The 20294-nt window shown below is 38.4% G+C and overlaps 1 protein-coding gene across 1 annotated transcript in view; it reads left to right on the top strand.

The window, feature by feature from the left end:
• ABCA13 (ATP binding cassette subfamily A member 13) overlaps nucleotides 1-20294 on the top strand; it is a 410641-nt gene that overhangs the window by 256441 nt on the left and 133906 nt on the right. The window contains exons 37-40 of the mRNA XM_074036523.1: nucleotides 4222-4378; nucleotides 7534-7787; nucleotides 11509-11701; nucleotides 15790-15899. Of these exons, the coding sequence (XP_073892624.1) occupies nucleotides 4222-4378; nucleotides 7534-7787; nucleotides 11509-11701; nucleotides 15790-15899 (714 nt within the window). The remainder of the gene's footprint in view (nucleotides 1-4221; nucleotides 4379-7533; nucleotides 7788-11508; nucleotides 11702-15789; nucleotides 15900-20294) is intronic.

Genomic DNA, 20294 nt, shown 5'->3' with positions numbered 1-20294 from the left:
CAGAGAAATGCAAATCAAAACCACAATGAGATACCATCTCACACCAGTTAGAATGGCAATCTTTAAAAAATCAGGAAACAACAGGTGCTGGAGAGGATGTGGAGAAATAGGAACACTTTTACACTGTTGGTGGGATTGTAAACTAGTTCAGTCATTGTGGAAAACAGTATGGCGATTCCTCAAGGATCTAGAACTAGAAATACCATATGACCCAGCCATCCCATTACTGGGTATATACCCAAAGGATTATAAATCATGCTGCTATAAAGACACATGCACACGTATGTTCATTGCAGCACTATTCACAATAGCAAAGACTTGGAATCAACCCAAATGTCCATCAGTGACAGACTGGATTAAGAAAATGTGGCACATATACACCATGGAATACTATGCAGCCATAAAAAAGGATGAGTTTGTGTCCTTTGTAGGGACATGGATGCAGCTGGAAACCATCATTCTCAGCAAACTATCGCAAGAACAGAAAACCAAATACCACATGTTTTCACTCATAGGTGGAACTGAACAATGAGATCACTTGGACTCGGGAAGGGGAACATCACACACCGGGGCCTATCATGGGGAGGGGGGAGGGGGGAGGGATTGCACTGGGAGTTATACCTGATGTAAATGACGAGTTGATGGGTGCTGACGAGTTGATAGGTGCAGCACACCAACATGGCACAAGTATACATATGAAACAAACCTGCACGTTATGAACATGTACCCTAGAACTTAAAGTATGATAATAATAATAAAAAAAAAAGAATAAGGGATAGTATACATGAATTGATTCTTTTAAGAGATAACAAGACAAATATGCCCAATAGCAGTTTTATTGTTTTTCTTCTTTCTATCAAGGACAGTTTGTTATTTAAACTACAAAAGGGAGAGTCAGAGATAATTAGCATCCAAAAGAGGGAAGTAACATCTGAAATGAATGAAAGAAAACAGAGCCTAGCTTACATAAAAATTGAAACCTTAAGAACACATTTGATGTATATTTAGTGCCAAAAGATGAGATTACAGAATCCTGTTTGGTCTCTTGGGAAATTCACAGAGCATGGGGAAGTGGCTGGTTTTCAAAAGGGGAATTTTCTTCCCACATAAATTCCATGATGTTGTGAAGAGTAGGTCAATCTCTAGCAAATTTTAAAATCATTAAAATGATATTATATTTTAATAAAAGCCTGGAGATTATTGAAATTCACTGTAATTTTCACAAAAAAATAAATTATGCTCTCTAAGCCAATTTCATTTTTTCTTATAAGAAAGGAGACTGGAACTGCGAATATGTTCATTTGAGCCAAGCATTTGAAAGATAACTAATGAAAATGTAGTAAAAAAAGTGATGGAATCGTAGCCAGTTGAAAACCACACTGAAAGACTCTTCATTCATCTAGCAACAGGAACTCTTGTGTAACTTCATTTAGGACTATGTCTCTGATTCTTTGTTTTTCTTAAATAACGCTTTGATCCACTTGTCAAATATTTAAATGACATAACCCAGCATGGAAACCTTATGTAATAAATAACAAAGTACAGATGCCGAACCATCTCAAAGGAAGTAGAGCCTAGTGTTGAGGTGCTAATTAGTCCCTCAAGTGCAGATCGGGTATGCGGGCTCCACAGCAAGACAGGGAGGCTGCTGCACCCTTAGATTGTATTGCTGAATGTGGAGATGCTGATCAAAGCAGATGATAATCTTGCTGTGTGTTGTGCCAGGCCAACCACATCATGTTCTCTGTGAGGTGGCCTTACCTAAACTCCCCTAAGTTCCACAATGCAAAATTTAACAGAGAGAGCTGGTTGAATATCGTGTTGTTAAAGGAGCAGAGAAAGACCCAGTCTTTTGTAGTGGAGGTTTAAGCGGAATAACATGGCTATCCTCAGCTATTTAAAGGACTGTCACATGGAAAAGAAAAGCAATTTGTCACATGTTGTTCCAGAATGTAGAGTTAGAATCGGTAGTTATAAGTTGGAGAGGGTTTTCATTCACTCTTAGAATGAATTTTATGGCAGTTACAGCTGCCCCAAAATTTGGCTCACAAACTTCTACTACTGCTTATGTTTTCATTGCAAAATTACTTGCAATTCTATGATTTCATTTGATTCTCAAAACAGTCGCATGACAGAGTGTAGCACTTGATTTTTGTCTCAGAAGGGACAATAAAGGAAAGAGGGGAGGTGTGTGGCGTGGGTGAATATGTGTTGGGTTTTGAATTCTGTCTGTGGTAGTTTATTTCAGACAGAGGTGTTGATAATGTACAGCCCTAAGAAGTCATGACTTACCTCTCTGGTAATTATTTTGATTTAATTAGTTGATTATCTTATGCAGCAACTGCTTTAGAACAGCTCTTGCCTCCATTTTGTGCTTTGAAAGAATTATCTTCATGCCCACATTTTGAAGCAGATTGCTATTGAGTGTCTAAAACACTATATGATTTTATATATCATATTATATATATCTAATGAACTATGAGAATGTATCTTTTAACCCAGGAAAGCATTCCAATATCATAGATATCATATGAAAGGGAGTGTATACTAGACTAAGAGTTAACTTGAAGGCCTGGAATCTCTTATATCATTTTGAAGTCTCATGCTTTTCAGAACTTGTTAACATATTAAGAAAATCTCAGACATTTTGCAGGCACTGAAATGTTTCATGTTAAGCCAATTATTCACCATAAGAAAACAGTGATACATTTACCTTGAGTGAGCAGAGAACTTGTTGGAGCTCCAGATACATGAGAATCCTTCGGGAAAGTTGTGATTCAAAATCAGTGACTTCTCTGCTGATATTAGAAACCATCATTCAAAGTGTGTTTCCTTTATTGGGTGCAGTGGTATTATTTCAGGAAGGAGCTGAGGGAAATTGCCATGAGTGAAACCTGGCTCTAGAATGGTGGAGACAGAATGAAGAAAATGAGATGTTTTCCTTTTAGGGACGTTTGGGTGGTATCTTAGATCCTGATGTCATCTGACACATGTGGGGACTGCTTCTAGGATTCAATATTTAGCAATGCTTCTTACTTCCCGGTTTTGTGGCCACATGGAAATGAACCCCATGTTCAGCTTCACCTACTTGTCACCTGCAAAGCTTGATCAAGTGTCTGAACTCTGCAAATCCCCATTATTTTGCCTGTGAGATGATGGTTACAGTGCTGTCTCCTGGGTTGCTGGGGGCTAAAGGAAGAATAGGGCACTCTGAGGAGTTACAGATGGTACCTCTGTGCAATGGATGCTGGAAGAAGGCTTTCAGTGTTTATTTTTAGGCCTTATTTTTTTATGTAGCTCTGCAGCTTTTTATATTCTTGGTATCTTTTAATTCTCAATATAACAACTAAGTATTATTCCTGCCTTCCTGACGAGAAGCAGAGCAAAGAAGCTCCTTTTGGGGAAGAAAAGTTGGAGAAGTCAGCTGACTTTCTCCAGGCCACAGAGCCAACGAGTTCAGGCCCATGTACAGCCCGTGTGTTGTGACCCCATCCTGTGTTCTTTCTATTGCATTGCAGAGTCCTCTGAAGCCCCAGGAAGAGTGTGTTGTCTTCGAAAAATACCATGGAATGTATTTATGTAAAGTTCATTTCTGTTCACCAAGTGAGGAAAAATTGCTGGGCCAATAAAATTGCATCTATAATTCAGTCTTATGGCTGTCCCCTTATCTGCATTTTTGTTTTCAGAGAATTCAGTTACCCACAGTCAACTGTGGTCTCAAGATATTAAATGGAAAATTCCAGAAATAAACAATTAATCGGTTTTAAAGGGCACAATGCTCTGAGTAGCATGATGAAATCTTGTACTGTCCTGCTCTGTCCTGGCAGGGACGTGAATTTCCCCTTTGTCCAGCACATCCTCACTTCAGATCTGGGAGTCAGTGAGTTACCAAATTGACTGTCACAGCCTGGCAGTGCTTGTGTTCAGGAGACCCTTGTTTTACTAGATGGCCCCAAAGTGCTAGAGTAGGCATGCTGGCATATTACTGTAATTGTTCTATTTTATATTAGTCATTGTTCTTACTCTCTCACTGTGCCTAATTTATAAATCAAACTTTATCATAGGTTGCATGTATGGGGAAAAGCATAGTGTATAAGGTTCAGTAATATCTGCATTTTCAGGGATTCACCCCAAGGTCTTAAAATGTATCTGCCATAGATAAGAGAAAACTACTATAAATATTACAGTAAAACAAACATGACTTTTTACTTTACTTTTCAGATATGCAACTCTTCCGTGGATGTACCTGATGTCCAGAATCTTCTCCAGTTCAGACGTGGCTTTCATTTCCTATGTCTCACTAAACTTCATCTTTGGCCTTTGTACCATGCTCATAACCGTCATGCCCCGGTTGCTAGCCATCATCTCCAAAGCTAAGGTCAGTAGCTTTGTAGCATCACCTCTACACTTCTGCACCTCTAGTGCAAAGACGGTGTTAACTCATGTCTCTTGTTGCTTTTCCAACTGGAATTCAATGGAAATGCATTGGTATCCACTGTCTTTAAACTCCAGAAAGATAAATTGATTCTAATTAACAAAAAACATGTTGCCATTATAAAAGCCATTATAAAAAGGCTTAGCAACAATTGGTTAAAAGATGTGCTGTTTCAGCCACTCCATTCTTGAAGGTAGAGTCATGAAGATGTTCACTGCCATATCCCCAGCATTTTCATCAGAGACTGTTGATGAATTACGGATGAATGGCGGAACAGTGAGTCATTGAAACACGCCCTCTCAATGTTCACTATTGTTAGGGTCAGACTCTACAAGGTAGGATGGGCCATACCACAGCTGATCATGCTCTCAGGGGACAGCATGTCTGAATGATGATCTGGGGGATTCTGCCCTCTTCTCTGTGATTTCTGGAACAAATTTAATTTTGCTATTTTCCAAGTGTGGCAGCCAAGGGCTTTCCTGAGCATAAGGCCCATGGTCAGGAAGAATTTCTCCTTGTGAGATCAGCGCCACTCTCCAATAGGCCGTTCTGATTGGCAAGTCATTTTTTAAGTGTCATCTCCAGCAGGTGTCTAGGTCAAGCTGAACCCATTCGTCCTGCCACATTCCTTTCACTCCTGTCTCCTCCCTTAGTGAGGCCTACCTGGGTCTTTGCCTCTGCTTTAATACATCTTTCAGCCCCTCAGCATCCCCGGTGCTACCTGGAGGTAAGGACTTCAGATTTTGCACTTTCCTCTGCCCTCGTTATTGCAATCCTTTTCATTCTGTTTTCTTTTCTCAGCTCTGGCCACACTGTTCTCTCCTGATTCCTTGCTGTTTATATGGAGTCTGATTCCTCAGTAGTTCCCAAATGTTTGGCCAACTCAGAGGCTGAGAAAATGACCTGGAAAAGCTACTGAGCTCCTAGTTTTGAAGCATGTGCTGCAGTTCTCATTTAAAATCAAACAGGGGCTGATGCCTGTTTAATTGGGATGAGTCTACTTCCTCATGGCTGCACTTTCAGAGACTTAGTAGATTTGCCAATGATAGCTAACATTAGTTTTTATTATTGTGCTTCCTATTTTGATAGAAGCGGTGAACTCTGTAAACATCGATTATGCATTCAGTGAAGGTAATAATCTATTTTGGTGATTTTTTACAGATTTATTATTGACACTGATTTATATTAATATGTCTACACTTTAAAGAGAAAACTTGCAGAACAATTAATTGGCTTTAGCTTGAGAAGAAAATCGAAATCAGTAGAGATAGTGTACAATTTTCCTCCTCCCTCATCGGATCTCTAACATGACATGAACCATGAGAATGTCAACCATGAACCATGGTGAAACTGAAAAGAGACTCATAGTAGATAATCCTAGTGCTGAGGAACTTGGAAGCAGAGAGCTGCCCTGGGGAGTGGAGTCACAGAAGTGAGATTTAGCTCCAAAAGAAAAAGGAAGGAGAATTGTCCATATCCAAAGAGGAAGCGGACCAGGAACCTTTCCACTCATAAGGTTCTACCTGTGTGGCAAGTGGAAAGGCATTGTTACTTTTATTTATAAACAGTATTGCTTACTTGTAAAAAAAAATCAACAGCAATGAGGTGTTTGCCGAAAATGGATGTACATCAGTTGGTAAAAAATAATAAAAAGTAGCTTATTGCTTTTGTTTGGGTCTTTCTTTTCCTTTGCTCTTTTATTTTGATATTATTTGCTTAGGAAGCAACATTATTCAAATGTTTATTTCAAATAATTTCAAATTTTCATTTGTAGGTTATGGAGCTTTGTGACATTAATTCTTATAGAATTAATGAAGGAAACCAAGGAAGGTGACTGGATTCTCAGATCAGTCTTTTGTCTAAAAAAAATAAAAATATTTTAAGTTCTGGGGTACATGTGCAGCATGTGCAGTTTTATTACATAGATAAACATGTGTGATGGTGGTTTGCTGCACCTATCAACCCATCACTTAGGTATTAAGCCCAGCATGCATTAGCTATTTTTTGTAATGCTCTCTGTCTCCCACCCCATCCCCCAACAGGCTCCAATGTGTGTTGTTCCCGTCCTTGTGTTCATGCGTTCTCATTGTTCAGCTCCCACTTGTAAGTGGCAGTGTTTGGTTTTCTGTTCCTGCATTAGTTTTCTGAGGATAATGGCTTCTAGCTCCATCCATGTCCCTGCAAAGGACATGATCTCCTTCGTTTTTATGGCTGCATAGTATTCTACGGTGTATCCATCTATCCAGTCCATCATTGATGGGCATTTGGGTTGATTCCATGTTTTTGCTATTGTGAATAGTGCTGCAGTGAACATATGCCTGCATGTATCTTTGGAATAGAATGATTTATATTCCTTTGGGTTTATACCCAGTAATGGGATTGCTGAGTCAAATTGTATTTCTGGTTCTAGATCTTTGAGGAATTGCCACTGCATCTTCCACAAAGGTCAACAGTAAGTCTTAATATCTAGTGTAACCAGTATTTAACCATTGTGTTTACAAACTATAGTGTTAATGAAATCATTTTCATTGTTACCAAATCACAGTTTATATGATGACACATTTTAAGTTCAAACACAAGATCTGGAACATCTCTCTTTCCCACTGGTGAGGCTTCCTGTTGGAGTGAGGGGGATGTAGGGTGAGCAAACACTTGTGTTTCCTAATTTATTTCTTTGTATAATTATCATTTGCAAAATTTTCACATAATCCTAAATCGAACACTTATGGATGGTTATTCTGTGAGTTTGTGCAGCTGCATCCCCCTTTTATGTATGGATTATTTGTTAACGCAGTGTTCATATATTGCTAACACTTTTGTTCATACTTGTGTAGAGATCATTGTGATTTCCTTAAAAATAGATGTAAAAATCATCACTGTTCTCAAGCAAGGAAAACTTTGAAAGGTAAATACCAGTAGATCTAATATCTCAAGAAGGATCTGCTTTGTTTTGATGGCTGTCTGAGAATATCAGTGAGTAGTTGGGATAGGGAAGACTTGGAACACAGAGTAACTAAGGAGAAAAAGAAGTTATTGGTATATGTTATGAAAAAGAGAATAGCTTTTAATTGGATTTTTTTCTTTTTTTCACTGTACAGAATTTACAAAATATCTATGATGTCCTCAAGTGGGTCTTTACTATTTTTCCTCAATTCTGCCTTGGTCAAGGACTGATAGAACTCTGCTATAATCAGATCAAATATGACCTGACCCACAGCTTCGGCATTGATTCCTATGTGAGTCCCTTTAAGATGGACTTTCTGGGCTGGATTTTTGTGGAACTGGCCACACAGGGCACAATACTTCTCCTCTTGAGAGTTCTGCTACACTGGGACCTTCTGCAATGGCCAAGGTGGGTTCCTAAGGGCTCATTCTCAGCTGCACTTACTCCTACAAAAAGAGAGGAAGAGAAAAATTCATCCTGGAGGTTGTAAAATAAAAACTGTATCTGATCAGCATTATACATAGTTCTAATGCGTTAAGATTTTATTATTTTTTTACATGTTGATTGGTGTGAGTTACTGACACCAGGAAAGAAAATTTCAAAAGATCAGGGGCCAAGCTGTGAGATAATGTTTCCAGTTATTTGTCTCAGTGTATTTTCACTTTGAAATGGCTGAATTTCTCTGTTACGTTGAAGCAGCTAAGGTAAATTTGGTTGATACCGCAATGATTATTTTTGCGACTAAATGCCAAGAACTCTGGGAGCAGGAAGATAGGAAAATTCAGTACAGATTTCTGTATGTCCTTTGCTGGATCTTGTTGCTTATGCTGCTGTGTTCTCATCTTTGTCAGGTGAGGTCGAAAGTCAGTAGCACGGGGCATATGTAGACATGTAGATGTATAATGTGGTTTATACGCATGCATGCACACACATGCACACACATGCATTCCTACTACTATAAATAGGATTTAATGTGGCCTTGCAAGAATATCTGAAATATTGTCAGATAAGACATTTGAACTACATAAGGAAGCAATGTGTTTTCCTGTGTAGGGTCCACAATGGTATGGCTTCCCCTCCATACCCAAGTGTCTGGGTTCATTGGCCTGCTCTTTCCAAGAGCTATGTATTTCCTTCTGACCTCTACTTGAGGGAGGAATCCTTTTTGGAGAAATTACCAATTAAGACCATGTCACTAGAAAATCTATTAAGGATTATAAAGACACATGATTAATGATTTATGGTGATCCCCTCATAGAATTATTTTTCCTTTCAGCCATTTCCTGACATATTTTGTTACATAACCCCTTTTAATAAAGGAAAGTAGGCACAATTTTGAATATAAATCCCAATGTGCTTTTGAATTGGCCACGTCACCCGGGAGTCTGCAGATTTCCAATAGCTGAATGAACCTGGAGTAAAATACGGAGTGTCTTTTAAACATAATTTGTTCTTTGATGTCCCTTACTAGTTTAGTCTATTTTAAAAACCTAGAATGTAGGATCCCCTTTGGCAGATTTCAGGGTACTCCATTTTCCTATAGTATCAAAAGATTTTTCTTTAAAGAAAAAAATCTGTATTACCTTTACTTTCTGGAGTTGTAAGTATAAGTTGAATTGTATTTTAGAATAATGTCCTTGTTATCCACAGTAAAGAGTCAGTTTTTTTCTCTACATGAAAGTTACAGAGCAAAGAAATTTAAGTGAATTTAGACACTAGTTGCTTACTACCGTTTTATGGATAACTGTCATAATGACTGCATGACCCAGTCAATTCACTTTTAAAACCCAGATCTAACTAAACCACTAATCATTGTTTGAAAGGTAAAGCCCAAGGTTCTTAGCAAGCTCCCCACCCCCCTGTCAAGTGTGGTGCCTTCTGCTCAGTGAAGGTGTTTGTGATCCCCCTGCCATCCCCACAGGGATATTTGTTGCCCTGACTCTGGGGCTGGGCTGATGCCTTCTCAGTGTTTCTGTTACGCCCTCTTTCTCTATTAGGGCACATCTATGTTGCTTTATAGTATTGATATGCGACTCATAATTGAATCTTGGAAGAAAATAGGAAGACCCTGCCCTGTGCAACTGGGAATGGATAGATCCTGCCTTCCCAGCCTAAGCAGGGCCCCTGTCACCTGCACCCACTGCTGGACGTGAGTGCTGAGATCCCACTTCCTTGCTGTCCTTCCCTAACCTGCGCTGGCTCCTGTCCAGCTGTCCCACTGTCCTGCTGCTGGCCTTGGGTTGTTTGCCAAGAATTCAGGTTTCCATTAGGACCTGGACCCTAGTTCCTGCCTTTTCTGTCTCCTGCCTGGAGCTGCACTTTTGCTCTCTATACCCTACGTGCTGGCTGGGTTGGAACAGCCACACGGTTCAGATGTGAGATATACTGCATATCTGGAAAATCCTACTATACCTAGGTCCCATCTGAATTCTTCCTATTTAATATAGAGATCATTGGTTAGTCATTTTCAATTAGAGGATACCTAAGTGGCACATTGCTGGGCATAGTTGGATTCCTGTGTTAGGACACTGGATTGTTGTGAGTGGGTGGATCAGAAGTAACCTCAGTCAATTGTCTCCACCAGCCAGAATGCCTTGAGGAGATGTAAATGAATGTGCACACCTGGGCCCCTTCCTGGAACTCTGCCATGAAAAGCTCTGGGGATGAGACCCAGGAGCTGTTCATAAAGCTTCCCCGGTAATCCTCCTGAGGAGAGGATGAGCAAGCTAATGTGGGTTGCTGTGAGTACTGCTCTGCCAGGCAGGAGGGAATACAGGTGGCACAGCTTCCTGTTGGAGTGTGAAGACCTCTGGAAGTCCAGGACAGGGGGAAGGTCAATAAACACACCATCATCTGGGGAAGGGAAATAACATTCAAGCAGAAAAGTGTAAAATTCAATGAATTTTCACAAATTGACCACACTCATGTAACCCCCTCTCACTAATAAACTGAATACTACCAACACTTCAGATGGCCTGTTGTAAACTTCTCTATCAATAGCTGCACCCTAGGTAACTGTAATCCTTATTTTTATTTTTATTGATTCATTTTTCATGCCTTTGAACGTTATATAAATGAGGTCATATAAGATAGAATTCTGAGTGTCTAGCTATTTTTCTCATCATCTGTGTTCTGTGTAGAATAAATTATATATTTGTCAAATGGTGATTTCAGGTGTGGAAAAATAATAAAGAAAAGTTGCCAGGGATACTGGGAGCTTGCCATGAATATTGGATTTTATTTTTGATACCTTTTTTATTTTATAATAATTTAATCAGAAGAAGTTATAAAATTATTATCGAACGTTGCTAATGTACCTTACACCTAGCTTCTCCCAATGATAATATAATGATATACTACATGGCAATTTACATTGTCAAAGCCAGGTAACTGATTTTGGTTATGATACTAACTCAGTGGTTATCATTAAAATATAATCATCAAATATATTTTAAATGATTAATATTTTAAATATATTTTAATAGTTAAAATGGCGTATTATAGTTTGCAGGGGAAATTGAAATTTATCTGAAAGTTAAATGTGTCAGATTGAAAATTATAAAGATTAAAAAGTGAGCAGCTCAGATTTAGAGAAAATAAGAGTTGAAAATGAAATTTGCATTACTCTGATAGATACTTATTGAATACTTTTTGCAAAGTATTGTGCAAGTGCTGGTTACATAATCCTTTTATATGATTCAACATATACTATAAACTTACAATGTTTGAGTACTTTTATATGCAGTCTAATTTATTAAATGGCTCTTTTAGTAAAAGTGCTTATTAGGTAAATGCCTTATAATAATTTTGTGATAAGCTATTTTGACATTTAGTATAAAAGTCTGGCATGACTTTATTATTCATAAAATTCAAAACTAGCTGTAGTTTAGTGTCAATCCATTTCAATATCTTTTAGGAACATGTATATTTCATTTATGTTAGACAATAAAAATGGATTCTTGCCTGATAATCAGGATGGCAGAACTGGGGTGCTCTGGACAAAGTTGATTGTGCAGAAGTCCAAAGGCAGTATCTTCCATTATTTACAAATCTCTGACCCTTTTCCCTCTTCTAGACTATTCCGGTATCATTTGCCAGGTGTGAATTCACTCTGATTTCATCTTCCCAGGGGTCAATCTACTCTCCAAGGCATAGTCAAATCTTCCAAGGATATAGATGTTGAAAAAGAGGAAATGAGGGTGTTTGAAGGAAGGACCAGTGGAGACATTCTTGTGTTATACAACCTTAGTAAACACTATCGACGCTCTTTCCAGAAGATTATTGCTGTGCAAGATATTAGTTTGGGCATACCAAAAGGAGAGGTAATGAAGCTTCTATTTTTAATCTTCTTCTGTTGTGAACCTGTGCAACTCTAATTGCTGATCTGCTTGTGTTATTCTCAGAATATTTGAAATCAGAGCCAAAAATAGCCTTCAAATTTTGGAAATTCCTACAAAATCAGTAGGAGCAGAACCAAAAGAAGGTCTGTTGACTATTTCATAGTAAAAACTTGGCTGATTGATAGGATTTATTTCATTTTATAATTTTAAAAATTTCATGTGATTGCATAGTTTTAATTATGACTTGGGCTATGGGATAACTTTTGCTGAGGAAATTTTTCTTTTAATCTAATTAAGGACCACTTTTATCTCTTACTGGGACATCAATACTCTAAGTGTCCAATTAAGCCAATCTGGCAAAATGCTACTCTGAAAAGGTAAAGAGCACTCACCCACCATAGCAATAGCTCAGGAAGTTTTTTCTCACAGGTAAGACATTAATTCTAGTTATAATGTTCAATCAGAACTGACAGAAGTCATATAAATTGTTCCTGATTTGAGCTTAATGTGTAAAGGGAAATCAGTTCTGGAAGTGATTGCCTTCAATTAACTGTTAAAAATAAAAAAGCACCTTGCATTCATATTGTTCCCAGCTCCTGAGAAATTCAAAATAGGTTATATTGTTATCTGATTGGTATTTATGTTCTACTTGTGATCTGACAGTAGGTGTCTCAGATATGACTATTCTGAGGTAAAGAGAAGCCAAGAAACCAATCTGAAGTAATGCAGGCGTATTCTTACTCTCTGAACTATGATTTCTGGTAGATGAGGACAAAATGTTAAGAAAGAATTTTTTTTTTTTAGTAGTTGTTAGCTTCTGCTCTAAGACTGGCTATTCAATCTTACCCATCTTATTGAACTATTTTTTTAACCCTTCCTTTAAAATTCATGATTATTTAGAGTTTTGCCAGTACCTTTCCATAGTAGTTTGAAGCAAAGTAGTGTGGGGGGGCCAAAGTTCACTGGAAATCAACTGACAAAAGGCAGATTAACAGGAAAAAAAACCTATGAATTTATTTGATTATAGTTTTACATGCTACAAGAGCAGCTCAGATTTAGAGAAAATAAGAGTTGAAATGAAGATCGAAAGATACAGGGAAACTGTCTATATTTATGCTTAGGTTCAACCAAATACGGACAGCCATGTAGAAATATGGCTGGACAAAAATAGTATGACCCAATTAATGCTCTTAGACTGAGAGGGGAAGCCCAGCAAGGCCTCTCTGTTTAGATGTTTTTTTTTTTGTTTTTGTTTTTTTTTTTTTTTTTTGAGATACTATCTAGATGTTTTATTTTTATTTTTTAAAATTTTATTTTAAGTTCTGGGATACACATGCAGCACATGCAGTTTTGTTACATAGTTATAAACGTGTGCCAAGGTGGTTTGCTGCACCTGTCAACCCATCACCTAGGTATTAAGCTCCACGTGCATTAGCTGTTTATCCTGATGCTCTCCCTTCCCCCATCCTCCTGACAGGCCCCAGTGTGTGTTGTTCTCTGTTCTTTGTGCCCACGTGTTCTCACTGTTCGGCTCCCACTTATAAGTGAGAACAGGTGGTGTGTGGTTTTCTGCTGCTTCCTTCTGGGTGTGGGGCAGGACCCTCTCTGGAATGCAGGTCTGTCTTATGACCTACAGTCAAACAAGGTAGGTCAGATAACTTCTTTAGGGCTAATTTTTGCACTGAAAAATACGTCAGGGGGGAGAAGTTAGGGTAATATTTTTAGGTTTTATGGCTGGCTTTGAGGAAAAGAGATTCTAGTTTCTATGACCGCCTCAGGGGAGAAAGAGGGGCCGGAGACAGCAGGGCAGGGAAGGTCAGAGAAAAACTTTTGATTCTGAGGCTGCCTTTGAGGCCTTCACTTTGGGGTATTATTTTCTGAGTCCCAACAGGGCTAAGAGAGAAACTTGTAAAACATTGATAAGAATGATGCTCCAGGTTTCTTAAATGATCCAAGATGCCATTTAAAGTTGGATTTTATTCTCTTAAGCTCTTATAAGCGTTACAGTTTAATGACCTAGATGGAGAGTGCTATGCAAGAGTCTGTGGAAAATACAGAAATGACTGAGATACAGTCCTGTGTTGTTTAACAATGGGGATATAGTCTGAGAAATGTGTCATTGGGTGATTTCATTATATAATATACTTTCACAAACCTACATGGCATAGCCTATGATACGCCTAGGCTGTATGGTGTAGCCCATTCCTCCTATGCTACAAATCTGTATAGCATGTGCTGAATACTGTAGGCAATTGCAACATAATGGCAAGTATTTGTGTATCTAAACATAGACGAGGTATAGTTAAAATATGGTATTGTCATCTTGTAAGATGACCATTGTGTATGCAGTTCGTCATTACCTGAACTGTCATCGACTATATGTCCTTCTCCATTTAGAAATTAATAATCAATTAGGAAACAAAATATCATAAGCATATACTATGTTACATGGGAGCATGAGCATTGTCCCAAGGCGGGGACAATGATATAATAATATAGTATTTTTTGGAAGCACAGCATCATAATAATTATTATCTTCCCAATTTCATTTTTGTATATATTAAAGTATTTTCTAAAAATAACTGAAAGGTACGTGAGTGGTATTGTCCAGAGACGGTGGCTGGGTAGGCAGGGAAGGAAAGGTGGGAGGACAGGGTACGTGGGGAGAACTTTATTAAAAAGGTGGTTTATAGCTAAGCCTTAAAGCATTGGTAGAATTTGGATAGCTGATGGTGGTGTACCCTGGGACATGGACAGGGTAGGCCTGGAGGGAGACGGACTCACCTTGCAGATGGTGGGAGAGATGCAGGGCAAGTGGGGAAAACATGGTAATTGAAGCAGGTAGCAACTCAGGGGAGTTGTGAAATCCAGAGGTCCAAAACAGGGTTATGTGATGGTTAGGTGATGCTTGGTGGCAGAAAATCCAGAAGCAGTCACTTTCCAAGATTTGAGAAGCCAGGAAGCCAGTTTGTATCCGTAGATCGCAGCTCCTAGCCATCAGAAAACACCTGTCTTGGCAGGAGATTGACAGAACCAGAGAGACACAGTCACCAAGGTGGACTCTCAGGCACAGTATATGATGAGGCACATGATAGAGACAAAGTGTAGAAAAGACAGCAAGAAGGCCATTTTTCACGCTGGCTGTAAGGCGAGATTGGATCAAGAACTGAGTTAACTCTATGCTCAATGTCAGAATATAGAATTAATATCAGAATTAGCCTAGACTCTGAGTTAGGAGTGAATTTACAGGAATTTACAGCCTCTTCAATGGAAAAAGAAGATACATAAGAAAGCTATGAGCACTACACACACACACACACGTATATACAGTAGAAGATGGAATCTTTTAAGAAAATACTTTAGGCTGGGCGTGGTGGCTCAAGCCTGTAATCCCAGCACTTTGGGAGGCCGAGACGGGCGGATCACGAGGTCAGGAGATCGAGACCATCCTGGCTAACACGGTGAAACCACGTCTCTAATAAAAAGTACAAAAAACTAGCCGGGCGAGGTGGTGGGTGCCTGTAGTCCCAGCTACTTGGGAGGCTGAGGCAGGAGAATGGCGTGAACCCAGGAGGCAGAGCTTGCAGTGAGCTGAGATCCGGCCACTGCACTCCAGCCTGGGCGACAGAGCAAGACTCCGACTCAAAAAAGAAAAAAACAAAAAACAAAAAAAACAAAACTTTAAAATATACAAAAATGAAATCAGAGTAATAATTATAATGATGTGACTTCCAAAGAATATTATATTATCTCTGCATAATTTGGGATAGTTGGCATTTACTCTCATCCTCTTGAGTTTTCCACACATGAATTTATTGTCTGTAAATTACTGCTGAAATTCTTATACCACTCAAGTGCCATGATGATTTTGAGAGGACTTTGTAATCTATACAGTGTTTTATACGATATTGTCATTTTAAAACTCCACAAATAACACAAACCAACAAAGTCAACCCAGAGTTGGCTAAAAGCAAGTGCTGTTTCTAATATAATTTTGATTTTATTTAACTTGTTCTATTTATTTAGCTTGTTTGATTGAGTGTGCTTTACTTAACTTTATTTCCTCTTAGTGCTTTGGACTTCTAGGGGTGAATGGAGCTGGGAAGAGCACCACTTTCAAAATGCTGAATGGTGAAGTTTCTCCAACTTCAGGACATGCTATCATCAGGACTCCCATGGGGTAAGATCCAGATTTCATCACGTTTGCTGCTTAAAGAGATAACAAGCCCAGAGAACCCCCAGCATTCCCTCAGTCCTGTGGAATAAAATTTGAAAACATCATTTTCCTCCAAATTTACCTTCCAATTTCTTTGAAGGGGGGAAAAGTTTCCAAATATGAATGAACTGAGCTCAGTACTTCCAGCTGGAGTAAAGGGTCAAGGAGGTCTTATCACAGAGCAGCCACAGGCAGACCTCCCTGGGACGTATCAGAGTGGATTGGAAGTGCCTAGCTCCTCTCTGCACATGGAACTAAGGGGAGCAAGAAATGGCAAAGGGGTGGTTCTTCTTTATTATCCTCTGGATAAAGCTTCAAATGTGCCCATCAGCCTAAGCGGCCAGATGGTTTCCCTCTTTTTACCACCCAGACTTCCTTTTTCAGGTGATCATGACTCCTTCAGGGTGGGACAGTGAACACATTAAAAACCAAGAAAGCCGCCTCTAGAGGAGTAGGCAAGATGTTTATTCCCCTTGCTCTAACATACGCGAGGTCCCTGGGCACCCTGCACACTCAGAGGCTGCCTGAGGCCAGATGATCCCTACAGCCTCTGTGGGTAACATGCACTCATGCACTCCTGTATGTCACTCTTACCTCAGTCCCGTTTCACAGGGATTCTTCATCTCCTTCTAAACTGTGCGCTTGGTTGGGAACATTCAGGGCATGGTGACTTCATGGCCCTTTCTGCACCTGTATGGTAGCGTGTCTTCCCTTTTCCCCTGCTCTGATCAGGACTAATGTTAATGATTTTTCTCTCTACTGCAAGAAGTAATCACCTGCTCTAAACCTCTCTGTGCTCAATTTGCTCTTTGATTTGTGTGCTGTCAAGTTTATCCTAACAGCAAACTGGGCTCAATATCACAAACTAAAATCTTAGATCTTTAATTTCCCAGCCAGTTTCTGGCGATTTGTTCTCCACACACCGCTCCTGTGCTGTGCCTCCTTATATGGATGTCCTCATATCCCATTCTGTTTTCAGTACTCTGTTAAAAGGCCCCAGGCATCTATTTTTCTTTTTTCCCACTACAACAAACTCATTGTAACTTGATGGGTAGTCAAATTCACAGCTGTATTTATGAATTTAAACCCAGCACCCACCAGCCAACAGGTTGAGACCTGACCTCCAGCCTTCTGTTCGGTTTCTGATCCAGAGAGATATTTATTTTTAAGAGTGCTTAGATGTTCTCGACACTAGTTTTGCAGCAATGAATATGGCACATAAAAATCGATTAAACACTGTTCTGTGGATGTAAAGAAAGAACTGTAAAGCATTGTGTCTACAATTTCTCACTGGAATTTTAATTGACTTTATGTTGCATTTATGAATTTATTTGGAAAGAACTAACATTTAACATTTTTTTTACAATAACTTGCTAAAATAAATAGAATTCTTTTGTAAAAGTATTTTAATTAATCCTTATATTCTATTGGAAGAGAATGTGCTTATCAGTAATTAATGAAATATTTTTCTACACTTTATAGTAATGTCTCTTTTTTAAATTTTATTTTTTATTTCAATAGGTTTTTGGGGAACAGGTGATGCTTGGTTACATGAATAAGTTCTTTAGTGGTGATTTCTGAGATTTTTGTGCACCCATCACCCAAGCAGTGTACATAGTACCCAATGTGTAATCTTTTATCCCTCACTCCCCTCCCAGCCTTTCTCCCGAAGTCCCCAAAATTAATTGTATCATATTTAAAATGCATTGTATCATTCTTATGCCTTTGTGTGTTAATAGCTTAACTCACAATTATGAGTGAGAATATAAGAATGTTTGGTTTTTCATTCCTGAGTTACTTCACTTAGAATAATAGTCTCCAGTTCCATCCAGGTTGCTGTGAATGCCATTATTTAGTTCCTTTTTGTGGCTGAGTAGTATTTCATGGTGTATATATATGTATATATACACATACTTACATATATATCACATTTTCTTTATCCACTTGTTGATTGATGGGCATTTGGGCTGATTTCATATTTTTGCAATTGCAAATTATGCTGCTATAAACATGTGTGTGCAAATATCTTTTTCATATAATGAATTTTTTTCCTCTCATTAGATACCTAGTAGTGGGATTGCTGGATCAAACAATAGATCTACTTTTAGTATTTTAAGGAATCTCCACACCGTTTTCTATAGTGGTTGTACTAGTTTACATTCCCACCAATAGTGTAAAAGTGTTCCCTTTTTACCACATCCATGCCAACATCTATTATTTTGATTTTTTCATTATGGCCATTCTTGCAGGAGTGAAGTGGTACCACATTGTGTTTTGATTTGCATTTGCCTGATAGTTAGTGATGTTGAGCATTTTTCGTATGCTTGTTAGTCATTTGTCTGTCTTCTTTTGAGAATTGTCTATTCATGTCCTTAGCCCACTTTTTGATGGTATTTGTTGTTTCTTTCCTGCTGATTTGTTTGAGTTCTTTGTAGATTCTGGATCTTAGTCTTTTCTCAGATGTATAGGTTGTGAAGATTTTCTCCTGCTCTGTAGATTGGCTGTTAACTCTGCTGATTGCTTATTCGGCTGTGCAGAAGCTTTTTAGTTTAATTAAGTCCCATCTGTTTATCTTTGTTTTTGTTGTATTTGCTTTTTGGTTCTTGGTCATGAAGTCTTTGCCTAAGCCAATGTTTAGAAAGGTTTTTCTGATCATATATTCTAGAATCATTATGGTTCCAGGTCTTAGATTTAAGTCTTTGATCCACCTTGAGTTGATTTTTGCATAAGGGGAGAGATGAGGATCCAGTTTCATTCTTCAACATGTGGCTTGCTAATTATCCCTGCACCATTTGTTGAATGGTGTCCTTTCCCGCTTTATGTTTTTGTTTGTTTGTTTGTTTGTTTGTTTGCTTTGTCAAAGATCAGTTGGCTGTGTTTGGCTTTATTTCTGGGTTATTGATTCTGTTTCATTCATGTTCCTATTTTTATACAAGTACCATTCTGTTTTGGTGTCTATGGCCTGATAGGATAGTTTGAAATTAGGTAATGTGATGCCTCCAGGTTTGTTCTTTTTGCTTAATAATTGCTTTGGCTATGTGGGCTTCTTTTTGGTTCCATATGAATTTTAGGATTTTTTTTCTAGTTATGTGAAGAATGATGGTGGTATTTTGATGGAATTCCATTGAAATTGTAGATTGCTTTTGACAATATGATAATTTTCACAATATTGATTCTGCCCATCCATGAGCATGGGATGTGTTTCCCTTTGTTTGTGTCATCTATGGTTTTTTTCAGCAGTGTTTTTTACTTTTCCTTGTAGAGGTCTTTCACCTCCGTGTTTAGGTATATTCCTTTCTCTTTTTTTTTTTTTGCAGCTATTATAAAAGGAGTTGAGCTCTTGATTTGATTCTCCATTTGGTTGCTCTTGGTGTACAGCAGAGCTACTGTTTGTGAACATTAATTTTGTGTCCTGAAACCTTGCTGAATTTATTTACTAGTTGTAGGAGTTTCTTTGGATGAGTCTTTAGGGGTTTCTACATACACAATCATATCATCAGCAAATAGCGACAGTTTGACTTCCTCTTTACCAATTTGGATGCCCTTTATTTTTTTCTCCTGTGTGATTGCTCTGACTAGGACTTCCAGTACTACATTGAATAGAAGTGGTGAAAGTGGGCATCCTTGTCTTGTTCCAATTCTCAGGGGGAATGCTTTCAGCTTGTCCCCATTCAGTATAACATTGTCTGTGGGTTTGTCATAGATGGCTTTTATTACCTTAAGTTATGTCCCTTCTATGCCTATTTTGCTGAGGGTTTTAATCATAAAGAATGCTGGATTATGTCAAATGCTTTTTCTGCATCTATTGAGATGATCATGTGAATTTTCTTTTTAATTCTGTTTATGTGGTGTATCACATTTATTGGCTTGCATATGTTAAATCAACCCTGCATCCCTGGTATCAAACACATTTGATCATGATGCATTATCTTTTTGATATGCTTTTGGATTCGGTTAGCTGGTATTTTTATGAAGATTTTTTCATCTATGTTCATTAGGGATATTGGTGTGTAGTGTTCTTTTTTTGTTATATCCTTTCCTGATTTTGGTATTAGGTTGACTCTGACTTCATAGAGTGATTTGGGGAGGATTCCCACTTTCTTTATCCTGTGGAATAGTGTCAATAGGATTGGTCCCAATTCTTCTTTGAATGCCTGATAGAATTCAGCTATAAATTCGTCTGGTCCTGGATTGATTTTGTTGGGAAGTTTTTTTAATTATCATTTCAATCTCACTGCTTGTTATTGGTCTGTTCAGAGTTTCTGTGTCTTCCTGGTTTAATCTAGGAGGATTACATATTTCCAGGAATTCATCCATCTCCTTCAGGTTTCCTAGTTTATATGTGTGAAGGAGTTCATA

This window comes from Macaca fascicularis, chromosome 3 (assembly GCF_037993035.2).
Source record: "Macaca fascicularis isolate 582-1 chromosome 3, T2T-MFA8v1.1".
NCBI classification, from domain to species: Eukaryota; Metazoa; Chordata; class Mammalia; order Primates; family Cercopithecidae; genus Macaca; species Macaca fascicularis.
Note: the sequence above shows the minus strand (reverse complement) of the source record. Positions and strands in the feature narration are given on the sequence as shown.